General features: G+C 39.5%; 1 protein-coding gene across 2 annotated transcripts in view; it reads right to left on the reverse strand.

Annotated features, from left to right (window-relative positions):
- The window catches only part of KNL1 (kinetochore scaffold 1), a 36532-nt gene that overhangs the window by 19196 nt on the left and 3995 nt on the right, over window positions 1–13341 (reverse strand). For both annotated transcript variants that reach the window (XM_048484828.1, XM_048484827.1), the window contains exons 5-11: window positions 12484–12545; window positions 12239–12267; window positions 12049–12088; window positions 11384–11421; window positions 10350–10402; window positions 3802–8880; window positions 1523–1664 (exon numbers count right to left, since the gene is read on the reverse strand). In XM_048484828.1, coding sequence (XP_048340785.1) covers window positions 1523–1664; window positions 3802–8880; window positions 10350–10402; window positions 11384–11421; window positions 12049–12088; window positions 12239–12267; window positions 12484–12545 — 5443 coding nt within the window. The remainder of the gene's footprint in view (window positions 1–1522; window positions 1665–3801; window positions 8881–10349; window positions 10403–11383; window positions 11422–12048; window positions 12089–12238; window positions 12268–12483; window positions 12546–13341) is intronic.

Below are 13341 nucleotides of genomic sequence, written 5' to 3' on the forward strand. Positions count from 1 at the left end.
CAAAGCCAAGCCTACTGCAGAAAAAACCCAAGAATAGGGAGAGGCTGTTCCCATCACTTAGGGAGATAATACAGTAAGCAAATATTAAGAGGTGGAGTGTACCCAGCACATAGGTTAATACAGGAAGGGTCAGTCTCAGGAAATAAAAATGGTTCAAGAGATAAGGACCAGCGCCTTGAAATAGATAATCGATACAACAGCAGTCTCAGAACTGGTGTGAAGTGCTCAGGGCGGCTTCCAACACTACAACTCCAGTTCACCCCAGCCCAAATGTGAAGTGTTGCATTTTACAGCAACTGAAGTCTCTGAGCTGCCTGCAAGAGCACACCCTCATCCAGTGTGCTGCAATAACAAGCACTGATCAAGAAGCCAGACAGGTGGATTATAGGTGTGAAAGCCACTGTGCCAAATGATACTGGTAAAAACCATTTTTCATAACAATGTTCACTTAATTTTCCTCATCACCCAGGAAAGATGCAACTTCACACCAAGATCATTATTGAATCACCCAACTAAAAATGGATGCAAGGCAGAATACTATCTTTGTGGCCAAGTATTCTGGGAAGGGGTGAGGTTGTGTAGTTTTATTGTGGATGGGAAGTCCTTTTTGAGGGGCCATGCTGGCAGGGGCTGATGGGAATCATAGTCCATGAACATCTGGGGCGCCAGAATTAGATACACCTGACATACCCTTTCCTACACACACTTGCAAAGTCTTGGCTGGTTGTCTCCACTCTAGTTCAAGGGCTTAACTGAGCAGAGCCCATAATACCCCCAGAATTCCCTGGACAGCTCCTCTTCAGTCAGGGCATGGCCCGCTATAAGAATGAGTACAAGGCATAAACGACCAGACAAGAAAACACTAATTTATTATCTAAAGCCTGTAACAATTGACAAAGAGACAGAACAATTAACACAGGGTATGCTATCACACAGAGTGAAATTTCCATGAAAAACTTAATGTGACTGGACTCTTCATTCTGGTTCAATACCTGATCCCCTTTAGGTTAGTGCACTTAGTATCAAGGGATGAATTCCATCCAACAGCAGCCTCAAGGCAGCCTAACTTTCGGAAGTGAACAGCCCATCTCCCAGTGCCCGGTCTTTATATGCACTTTCACGGCTCTGCCTTTTCAACAGTAACTGGTTCCTGTTTTGCCCTCCATTTTCCCTGGGCGAGTCTCGAGGCTTGGAGCATGGCAACTTATGCCTGCAAAAAAACCTGTAGCAAGGCCAGAGATGGGTGTGTGAGGAAAAGGCTATTTTGAGGCCTACAGGTTAACCCATTCTTCAACCTCATTATTTTCCCATAATGGCTTTAGAAAATTGAAGGTGCTGATCAGAGAGAGAGAGAGAGAGAGAGAGAGAGAGAGAGACTACTAGTATATAGATCTTTTTCTCATTTGCATTGTTGTACCTCATTCACATAAATGTAAGTCTCATGCTCACATACGTACAACACAGTTTCTTGACCTACTGGATTAGCTGAAGTTAAAATAATCAGTTTAGAAAGCATTCTTACTACTGAGATCTGAATCGGCTTTGACTGAATCCAAACAGCTTCCATTACTGCTGGGTGTCTTTTCCATATTTGAGGCCATCATGTCTTGCTTGTTTTTACCTTCAAGAATTTCTTCATTAACTACTATAGTGCTGGAAAACAGCTAAAAATAATCATTAAAAAAACAGTTTTAGGTTATCCAAAACAGCAAGATCTCACATGAGATAATCACAAGTTTTTCCCCCCTAGACTGCTTTTACTACAGAAGTTTTCCAAATACAACAAACATTCAAATGCAACTTAAAATGTCATTATATCAATTGATCTGGATTCATTAAAAGGAACACCACAAATATAATCTGGTACTTGTGTATTCCTTCACACCTGATTTCACTAGATCACTTTTGAAAAAAATTAAGCATGCAACATATGATATAAAATCTTGAAAAAAAAATCAAGGCTCAATTACATATTCATGTTTATCATAGACTTCTAAAATAAAGCCATGGACTGACTTGCAGCTTTGTTCATTTGTTACTTAAGTAGTCCCATCAACTATGTTTGAAAAGGGAAATAGAAATAACAAATACTTGTCATAAATGAGCCATGTGGACTAACAGGTATATTTTATTAATCACGTTCAGCACAATTATCACAAAATAAAAAGCCAGTTCCAAAGCTCGTTCTGGGTAACTTTTTTTGGAAATCCATTATTGCCATAATTTCTTTCAAAAAACCCTCATACAGAAAACTCTCTCTCTCTCTCTCTCAAAAGGCTTATATATATAAGCCTTAATCGCTTTTACACTAGTTGGGTATTATTCCCACATCCCTGAGAGGGAGGTTACTAGCTTTAGTGAGTTTGCAGCCACTATATTATATCAGCTTGCTTCAGGATAAAACCAACTATAGCTTGAATCCATTAGAGTTTCCACATGCAGAGCAATTCTCACAAGTTTCTCTCTTCCCTCTGCAGTCTTCAGGGGGTATTATGCTGTACAACAGAAGGGAAAATGCATTCTGCAGGCAGGCAGAAATGTTCCAGTGGATCCAAGTCCTTGAATTTAATTCACTACCCTATACCGCAGAAAAGCTGATGCAGAAAGAGTTAACAAGAGTGATCACGTGCTAGTGATCTTACACAGAGCTGCAAACACATCATCACCATACCTGTGACTACTGTATATACTCGTGTATAAGTCGAGGCACCTAATTTTACCACAAAAAACTGGGAAAACATTGACTCATGTATAAGTTGAGGGTGGGAAATGCAGCAGCTACTGGTAAATTTCAAAGTAAAAATAGATACCAATAAAATTACATTAATTGAGGCATCAGTAGGTTAATTTTTTTGAATATTTATGTCAAAGAAAAACAGTAAACTAGCTCTGTAAGTGGAAAAGAGGGTCAACAAAAACAATATGGTCTCAACAATAACTCAACAAAAACTTAGCTCAACCAGCAACCAAGCTAAAACACAAGAATTAAAATCATTCAAAACTGGATTTTTGGCCAGGGGAGGAATGTTTATGTTAGCAGTACCAACATTTCAGAGTATCTTTAGGAGATCCTCCTGATGATACCACCCAGGTTTGGTGAAGTTTGGTTCAGGGGGTCCAAAGTTATGGACCCTCAAAATGTAGCCCCATCTATTAGCTCCCATTGGAAACAATGGGGGATGGGGGGCACCCCCTTTGGGGGTCCATAACTTTGGACCCCCTAAACCAAACATCACCAAACTTGGGTGGTATCATCAGGAGAGTCTCTTGAAAAATCTCTGAAATTTGGTGCCGCTAGCCTAAAAACTGTGCCCCCTGGTGGCCGACAAAGTAAAAATCCTAAAATATTTTTTAAAATACACCTGACTCGCATATAAGTCAAGGGGGGCTTTTTCAGCACAAAAAATGTGCTGAAAAATTCGACTTATATGCGAGTATATACGGTGAATCATGATTTGAACACTGCCCGTGACACTGTACTACTTTTGCCAACAGGTATCACAGAATTGGTCCTGTGCATTCCAGGCCCCTTCAGAACCAATCTCTAATGACATAATCACACCAAACACTGTGCTCTGGCCACACTGCAGAACATCCCAAAACACCCATTAAGCAACAGTATGTACAGAGTGGTACACGTGCTGGTATGCAATTTAGAAAGATGCATGTAATATGTTTAATTTGGTCTCTTATTCCCCAAGTCATTTTGTTATCCGCACATGAAGACAGGGTTCACATCTGGAAAAAAATGCCCTGCTTTATCTACACCATAAGCTAAATTTTTAAAAAATCAATACTTACCGGCTTCAGCTCTGTAGTACCACACCAGCCCTCATCAACTTTCAGCTTTTTTTCTTTCTGAAGCTCTTCTCCCTCTTTATTCTGAAATCTTTTTTGCTTATTAGTTCCTTTTAGATGTCTTCCATCAGGGACTTCTTTTTCATCCATCACATCACAAACTTTCTCCTGCAATTCACTATTTAGAAGCTCACTGGAATCCACTTCCTCTAGACATGGAGGAAGTGATTCTTCACTTATATAGTGAGATGGACTCAAATGTTGTGCAGTTTGACCAGAGAATTTCTTAATGAGCAGAGAATGTTCTGAGTCTTGAGCTTCTGTTCTTTCACCAATGTCTTCTACATTAGAAACGGTGAGTTTTCGTTTGTTTGGCAGTTTAGGTGGAAAGATACCTAGGGGTACCTTTTTTATCTGACAGGGGTTCTTTTGCATATTATTGAAGGGTACACTGAAAGGATCACACTCTGTAGAAGAGTTATTTTTCAGTTCATTCGAAACAACAGAATTAGTGGATTTTATTCTGATATCTTCTGTTAACTCCAAAGGATCTTTTGGCTTCTTTAGTTCTTCTCTAAGATTGGGCTTACTATTTTGAGATTTTAAGCCAAGTTCTAGCTTCTTCCCAATGTCAGTTATTTTTGAACAATCATTAATTATACTAGGTACTTCAGGCTGAAGGGCTAGGTCTTTCTCTGAGCAGAGGTTATTGACAGGAGGACCCAAATTATTTTGCCAATCTTTTGTAACTTGATCTGGTTGAAACAGCACAGCCCTGTCCATCTTAGTTGCTGTTTCAGCAAATGGAAGATTTTCTGTAACTCCAGCGGGGTTACTTTCATGTCTTGATAGAAATCCCTTTTCTGGATAATCTTTTGAAGTTCTGCTTTCATTAACTAACATGGACATACTCTCTCTGCTCGAATTAAGAGTAGTTACATCATATAACTCTAGATGTTGAACTGGCATTTCAGCTAGCAACATGGACTCATGTTCTTCCCTACAATGAACATAATTTGCAGCTTCTGAAAGTCTGTTAATTCTAGATGTATGAGATTCTAGTTGGTTCTCCTGGATTCTCACCAAATTCTGTCTGTTGACATCATTTACAGGCATAGACAGTTCCACATGAGAAGATGAAACTGACTTTTCAGGCATATATTTGTCAGTTTTAGTAATGCCCAATTCCTTTCCATGTGGGACATCTAAAGGAGAACATTTAGAGTGAAATTCAGCCTGGGAACAAGAGCTGAGTTCTTTGTTACAATTATTTATATCCATAAACTCAACTCCAATTGTGTGGTTTCTAGTCATCTCCATGGTTTCACCATCTGAATATGCAATTGTGTTTTCTCTTGATTTTGTGGCAAAGTTCAGTCCTGGTTTTTCAGGATTAGGTACATAACAACTGGGACTATAAATATGAACAGTGTGGTTTCTAGTAATGTCTATATCTTGCGTTATTCCATGATTGGTAAAGAATGACATATTACCTAAGACCTGCTTTGTGTTTCTATTTGGTGCTTGTTTCTCGTTCAAGCTTGGATCAGCAGTGGCATCAGGAAGCAACATAGTGATTTCTTTGCCATCCTGGAAACATGCGAACACGCTACTTTTGCTGGAAGGAATTAAGAGCCCAGCTTTACTAACTGATTGATGCTGCTGAGCTGTTTGGTGATTCATCGGCACTGTATGCCTTTTAGCACTCTCTATATTATCACCAGTAGCTAATGCCAACATTTGGTTTGCGGATGCTTCCCATTTAGATTCCTTTCCCAGTGCCACTGTATTTGCATGCATACTTTTCATGTCATTACAAGATCCTGTAATGTCCATACTATCTTGACAAAATTGCACTGGGAGTCTTCTTTCACACTGAGAAAATATATCATGGTCCACTTCAACTGTGAGGCATTTAGTAATCTCCATTTCATTATCATGCGGCTTAAGAATAGCATTGCATTTAACAGGCCCGGACAGCATTGCCTGGTGAATTTCCTTCCCCTTCAGTGGCAAAGTTTTGGAACTGATATTTTTCAGTGATTTATCTGTTAAAGATTCTGTTATTTCCATGTCATTTCTGTGCATCTGCATCAAAGTTTTACCTGCAGGAACAAAACTTGTGGCCGTGTTATCATTATGTCCAGAAAGCTTGGTTTTCTTGGCAGAAATCAGGGACAGCTCTTGCTGTGCACCCTCCATTTGCTGGATATCATGGTTTACTGCAACCGTATGGCTCTTAGTAATCTCCATCTCATTGTCTTCACATAGCAAAAATTTAAATTTCTCTTCGTTGACAAATCCTGGCAGGGTTATCTTATCAATTCCTTTTTCTTTATTTTTCTGAGATGAATTGGTTACATGTTCTATGGGATTAGATATTTCTATGTCATTGTTGTAAATAAGCATCTTTATTTTGTCTGCAGGAATAAAATGTGAAGATCTATTTACTGCCATGTTACTGTTAAATACCTGTCTGAAGGATTTCTCTGCAGGAAATGAGCCAGGTTCCTGAGGAACTACCTCAATTTGTGGAGCAGTATCATGATTAGCTGCCAGTGTATGGCTACTGGTAATTTCCATTTCATTGTGTTCACTAAGAGAGAATACAACTGTCTTGTCTCTGGTTGATCCAATGGGAGTTCTTCCATCAGCTTTGTTATCTCGGGCAATGACATTCTCCAATGACTGGCCTATTATACTTGAAATTGGTTGAGTCTTATCCTTTTCATTATGTGAGATATAAACAGTCTTATCAACAGATTTTAAAGGCAATGCTTGAGGGACTGTCTCACAATGCTGCCTAACATTATGGTTCAGTGCCACTATACAGCTCTTGGTAATCTCCATTTCATTACCTTCGCCAAGGGAAAATACAACAGTCTTGTCACTAATTATTCCAGGAATGCTTTTCTTTCCAGTTCCTGTAGCTTGTTGTGGTACAGCAGGAGTACCAGTCACACGTCTCAGAGATTTATCCATTGCCCCTGCAACAGGCCTAGTCATCTCCATATCCTCACTAAATGTAACCATGACAGTTTTATCTGGAGCCACATGCATTGCAGTGGGGATAATGCCACCTTGGGGGGCATCACCATAGTTCAGTGCCACTGTATGGCTCCTAGTAATTTCCATTTCATTTTCATCACTAAGAGAAAATACAACTTTGGTTTTGTCTTTGGTTGATTTTGTGCAAGTTTTTCTATCAGCCTTGTTAAGTAGTTTGTGCACAGCCCGGGCACCAGCATTTTCTAGAGACTGGTCTATTATGCATGTATTTGATTCAGTCAAATCTATGTCATTATGTAATGTATAAACAGTCTTATCAACAGGTTGCAACAAATGAGGATCTCTCTCACAAGGCTGCATAAAGTTATGGTTTACTGCCACTGTACAGCTCTTGGTAATCTCCATTTCATTGTCTTCAAGGGAAAATACAACAGTCTTGTTACCAGTTGGTCCAATAACATTATAGTTCCCAGATCTTGTTTCTTCCTGTGGCTTCTTGTAAAATCCAGCAGTTTTCAGAGACTTATCTATCAGGTACACTGTGGGTTTCGTTAGTTCCATGTCTTCACTGACTGTGAACGTAAGAGTTTTATCTGCAGGAACTGGAGGCATTCCATTGTCTGAACAGCTGCTTTTTCTTTTAGTTGTATAGTTTACAACTGTTTTACCATTCAGTTCAGCAAAGGCTGCCTTTTCATCAGACAGAAGAGACTGACATTCTACTTGCTTTGCCTCTCTCCTGGCAACATAATTCCTACTTAAATCTATGCTTTTTGCAGAGAAGACTGCTGATGTGTCACTTGGTAATGATACAAGCAAAGTGTCTTCTTTCCTCTCAAGATGGGATGATGGGGAAGAACCAGGTTTTATGCTTAAATTTTGAAGTTCCTTATTTCCATAAACACCCTTTTGCTTTGAGGCAGCCATTTCATTGCAATTGATGGAATGAGGCATACCATTCATATTAGCATTTGTAGAAACTTGATTTTCCATCGCATCCATATTACTGCCACTCAAAACAATTCTTTCCATTAGCCCAGAAGCAGTCTTGTTCTGTTTTTCAGCAGTTCTATGGACACATTTGCTAATTTCCTTAGAATTAGCATCAGAAATGAAATTCTGATTTCTAGTAACATTCATATCTGAATAGATGTTAGAAGAAACAGTATTTTTATTACCATGAAGAACTGGCACTGATCCAAAAGATTTTTGGGTCACAGACATTTCCTGATAAGAGAATAGTGAGTAATCGCTGCTTATCAACTTGGCATGTTTGGGGGAAATACCTGCTTCTCTATTGTTAACAGTTGTTTTATTGACACACATCTCTTGGAGCTGTTGAATATGAGGGGGGTGACTAGAAGGCTTAGATCTGCAGCTATCATAAGAAACTGAATAATCACTCTCAAGGTTCTGATGTTGTTTTGCTACAGTAAGTGAGCCAAATCCAGCTGACATAACTCTTTCCGTATTGGAAATAGTCTTGTCCATGCTTTCATCTCTACATTGCACAGCAACTGCCCCACATCTCATTTGCTTTGAAGCATGGCTTGTAAGAGGGGCAATGGTCTTCTCATTAGATAAGCAATACTGTGGACCCGCTGTTTTATTATCTAGTCCTTCAGAGACTTTAGCGATGATGCTTTTCCCTTGCATCTGAAAAGATGCATTCATTTCTGAAGAGTATGGTTTTCTTTCTGGGACCTCTGAAGGCAGAAAAGATACTTCAGCAGCAGGTGTGGGAAAGAATTTAGTTGATTTCAAGCTTTCCAAAAAGTCATCAAATTTAATTTTCTTTGTGTTACCAATGTTTGTTTTCTGTTGAGATGGAGAAGTCTCATTCCCTTGTACAGGACCATGGAGGGAACTGAATTCATTCACTTCTGAATTTTCCTTATTTGGTTTTAATTCAGCTGAAAATGATTTGAAGTCTATTTTCCTGGACTTGTCAGTTTCTTCATAGATCCCAATATCATGTGTAATCATTACAGTGTGACCAGAGGTCATATCCATTTCATTTTCTTCAGAGAAGAGAAGCGTTCTACTCATTTTGTTCCATTCCTGACCATGGCTCTGTAATAAACAACAACAAAGTAACTGATGTTCATAAATGAAAAAGAGTTGGTTTTTAAACCCCACTTTTCTCTAATAATAAATCTTTAATAAATCTCAAAGCAGCTCAGAATTACCTTCCCTTTACCTACTCATAGTAGACACTTTGTGAGATAGGTGGCACTGAGAGAGTTCTGAGAGAACTGTGACTGGCCCAAGGTCACTCAGCACACTTCTTTTGTAGGAGTGTAGGAGTGGGGATCCAGTTCTCCAGATTATAGTCCAGCACTCTTAACCACTACACAATGCTGGGTCTCAGTGTGGCTCTCAATATGCTGATGTGACCTATTGAGTTTGAGATGGTAATGAAACATCCAAACAGAAATATCAGCCCAATTGCTCGAGGTTCAGAACTGGATGAAATGGGAAAACTTTTGGGATAGAGTTGGGTGTTATCTACATGTATGTGAACTGAAACCCATGGAATTTGTTCAGGACTCTCGAGGACAATGTGTAGTGAAACAAAAGCAAAGGCCTAAAAACAAACCCCTGGGTGAAGATAGAAACTCCTTACTATAAAAATAATCTTTATTCATTTATTAGATGAATTTCTTTAAAAATCAAGCAACAGCCATAAAAATGGATATGTCACCTGTTTTACATAGTGCTTTCTCCTAGAGCAGGGGTCTGCAACCTGTGGCTCTCCAGATGTTCATAGACTACAAATTGGCCATGCTGGCAGGGGCTGATGGGAACTGTAGTCTATGAACATCTGGAGAGCCACAGGTTGCAGACTCCTGTCCTAGAGGTAAATATGGATGGAAAACAGAGTAGTTTATTTTAACAATAGGTTCTGACAGTTATAGCTTTGTAACTGTTATAGCTTTGTACTCTCAAATGAGCTGATATCCATGATCTATCTCCCAAGAAGAATAAAAGAAACTGGCATCAAGGTTCCAAAAGAGAAAAATATAAAAATACTTTAAAAAACCAGGGGGAGTAAAATAACCTGAAAACCATAACAGTGATGTATGTAGAGATGTTGTAGAATGCAGCCAAAGTTCCTTGGTGCCACCGTCACCCAAATATTTTGTGCCTTTGTTGTCCCTTTAGAACTGTGAATTCTTCACAGAATCTTAGTCCCCTCTTAATGGTGAGGCTTTGGCCTCACATTATAGGTTTTAGTCCCCTTTGTCAAGCACTGGGTTCCAAGCAAATCACCTGATGCTTAGTTAGAAGGCAACACAATATTTAAGCAGATTGCCAAAACCCTAATCATGGCAACAGCTTCCCAACTCTTGAGAGGCTGCTTGGCAACCCAGAATGCTGTAGTGACAAAAGCCACGAGAGGGGAGATCAGTGGGCCCTGAGACAAAACCAGTGGAGAGGGAAAGGAAGGCAAGAGGGGAGGGAGGAGTGATCCCCCCACCTATGTTTTTAAGCCTCTTGTTTAAAATAGTCTTTGAACGTAAGAAAGTTCTGCATTTTACCTCCATCTGTTGCAAAGGTGTCTGGATTGGGGCATGAAGTAAAGTGTCCATCTCTTTTAGGAAAAAGATAAAGAAAATGTTAATTTCCAATCAACATTGTATTATGAAGATTTAAAACAAGAAGCTTCCAGTCAACAACTTGATTGGTTAGTTAAAATTAACATGTGAAACTCATCCTTGGTAACATTCTAAGACTTTGTTGCCCCCATTGGGACAGTTAGGTCACAATGCTGCAGTGAACACAGAAGCTACAATTGGGATAAATCCTCTACTATGGTCCAGACATTAAACCTATAAGCCCGTTCCTCTTGGCTGCAACCACGATCTCATTATTTCCTGCCTGCCGATGGCACACAGGGGGTCTAGAGAAATGTAGATGTTTTTGCACCAGTCCTACTTTTTCATTCTTTTTTCCCCTTTCAGTTCCATCTCACCCTTGCTAATTGTTTTGTTGAGTTCCTGTTTTTCGGACAACTGTCTGCTCTGTTTCGCTTCCTTTAGCTATCTTCTCTCGAGTAGCCTTTTAGTATTGTTTTACTCTCCAACAGCATCAAGTCCTCCTAATTTCAAATGCTGAGCCAGTGATATTTCTTCAGAGCTCTCTCTGTGATTAGTCTCTTGCCACTTCTGTTCCATGGGTGCTCTGCTGCTTTCCCGCAAACCCCATTCCGCATCTAACCTTCCTTGAGTTCCTTTCTCAGGCTGATGCCTGCTTCGTACCTTTTCTCTTTGCCGCCTTTTTGTCTTTTAACTTCCCTGTTAGTAGTGACCTCTTACCAGTCCTTTGCCTTCCTGCGTTAAGGATTATGTTCCAGGAAACCGACAATTTCCCTAATGTTACTGAAAATGTTTTAGGATCAGAGAATTCGCTGGCACAAGTACAACAAAATACAGAATATTTTAATTGCCTGTAGCAGTAATTGTCTTTAGGTAGAATGACTCAGGACAAAGTCTAATTACTTAAGAGATTGATTGTTTTCCAAAGATTGTTCAAATATACAGCTTTTAAAAGCACAGCTCATCTCTATACTTACCAGTGATCTCACACTGGACAGTCTCTGGTTTTTCTTTTCTTTAAAAAAGCACACACAATTTAGCAATGTAGCAAAACTGATCATTAACAGAAAACTGAATTGGACCTACTCTTATGTAACCTAAAATCTCAATAAACTTAAAATATACTTTTTAGAATGCTTTGTCAATGTCACAAGTGAAATTAAATACCTGCTGCAGGAAGCAGGAATTTACCTACAACTTCAAAAGTTTGTAATTAATCTTTCTATACTGTAGATTGGATAATTCCCAAAGTATACTTGGGTGGGAGGTGGGGGGTGAGGATACTAGAGCATAATGAGGAACAGTGAAAGGCTGTTGTAGCTTTAAAATACTCAAATGTCAGATGAGGCTGTCCGTGGCATTGCTATATGATTTACTGCTCTAGTCAGCTTAGGTTTAATTCTGTTGCACCTCTGCACTTGCTGTGATTACAGCACAAAGATACAACATTACCTGCTTTCAGATGCCAACACTTATCATCTTAGAATATTCTATAAATAAACCTTTGTGGGCAAAACAAAGAAGTGTGGAGAATATTGCATTAAGCATTGAACAACAATGGTGCTAGTATCGTTTAGATTAACGTCAACTTGGAAACACTTCAAACTAGACTACTTGTTCATGGAATTCACTGAAAACTTACTGATCAAATGGTTCTTGATGCCTTGCTGCTACAGTTTCCTCTAAAATTAGAAAAGCAAACATCATGAAAAGCATCAGTATCGTGGCATGCATTTATCACAACAGTGCATATAAAAAGGCTTCATTTATCATTTCTGGTCAATTATGGATGCAACTGTAACAGAAGTTCCCGCCTGCATAATCTGACTCACCATTTGTTTGAAGATCTGCTGGAAAAACCCTAAAAAACCACAAACAGTTTTAATTGCTTGGAGGGAAAATCTCTTTATGAAGACACGCACAACTTTATACTATCAAATGATTTCATCATGTCACTTGCCAGTATTTCAATAGCACCATACAAGTCACCTAGTACCCTTCACATTACAAAAGGGGAAAAAATTAAGAAGCCAGATTTCTCAGGCAAATCATCCTGCATTTAAAAGAACAAGCTCACCTTATTGTATCTGCAAAACTGACACGGCGGGAGTTTTTCTGACGTTTCTCGATATCGCAACCCTGAACATGCAACACAGAAATCAAACCATAGACCGCAAATTCTCTTTTATATGAAAGTATTCCAATTATCATATATAGGTCGTTAAAATAAATAATATTAAGAATACTACTCATCATCATAAAACCTTCTTCATATATTAAGCACTAGCGAGGCAAAGTTATAGCACATTGCCTGTATTTTGCATACATCTGTTTCACACAGGCCAAATAAGATGCCCTGGGGACTGAAAAAAGGCTTCTTGGGGAGGCACTCCACAGAGCTGCTTTCCCAAGGTGTCCTCAGGATGCCTTACTTCAGCTCAAAGCATTTTTTTAATGCTTCAAAGTACACTTTCCCCCCCTTAAGTCACCTGCAAGACTTCTCTTGCCTGGTTGTGCGGAGTGCAGGAGCTCAGGAGGAGACTTATTTTTCCTGCCCGACCATTTCACTCTCTGGTCAGTTTCACCCTCTGCTTGCGTCTGACATTTTGTGTGCTGCAGAAGGGGTTCTCCCTGCCGCCATTTGCTGAAGGTTGCCCGAGGACGTTTGCTCCATAGGTTCCGGTCCTGAGCACCTTTTCAGCCCAAAGAGTACACAGTTTGTACTTGGCTTGTCCTGCTGATTCCAGCAATATATAGTTTTCTTTTTAAAAAAAAAACTTTAAGTGACTTATTTTTGTAACTAAGCAGACACATGTCTGAGAATCTAAGCTGCTTCGAATCTTAGCTGCTTCTGCCCTTTGAAAAGCATTGGGTAAACCTTCCCACAGTGGACCGACTTAGTAAAAAACTAAGTCAGTCAGTGACGGGCAGCTCT

The sequence above is a fragment of the Sphaerodactylus townsendi genome, linkage group LG02 (assembly GCF_021028975.2).
Source record: "Sphaerodactylus townsendi isolate TG3544 linkage group LG02, MPM_Stown_v2.3, whole genome shotgun sequence".
NCBI classification, from domain to species: domain Eukaryota; kingdom Metazoa; phylum Chordata; class Lepidosauria; order Squamata; family Sphaerodactylidae; genus Sphaerodactylus; species Sphaerodactylus townsendi.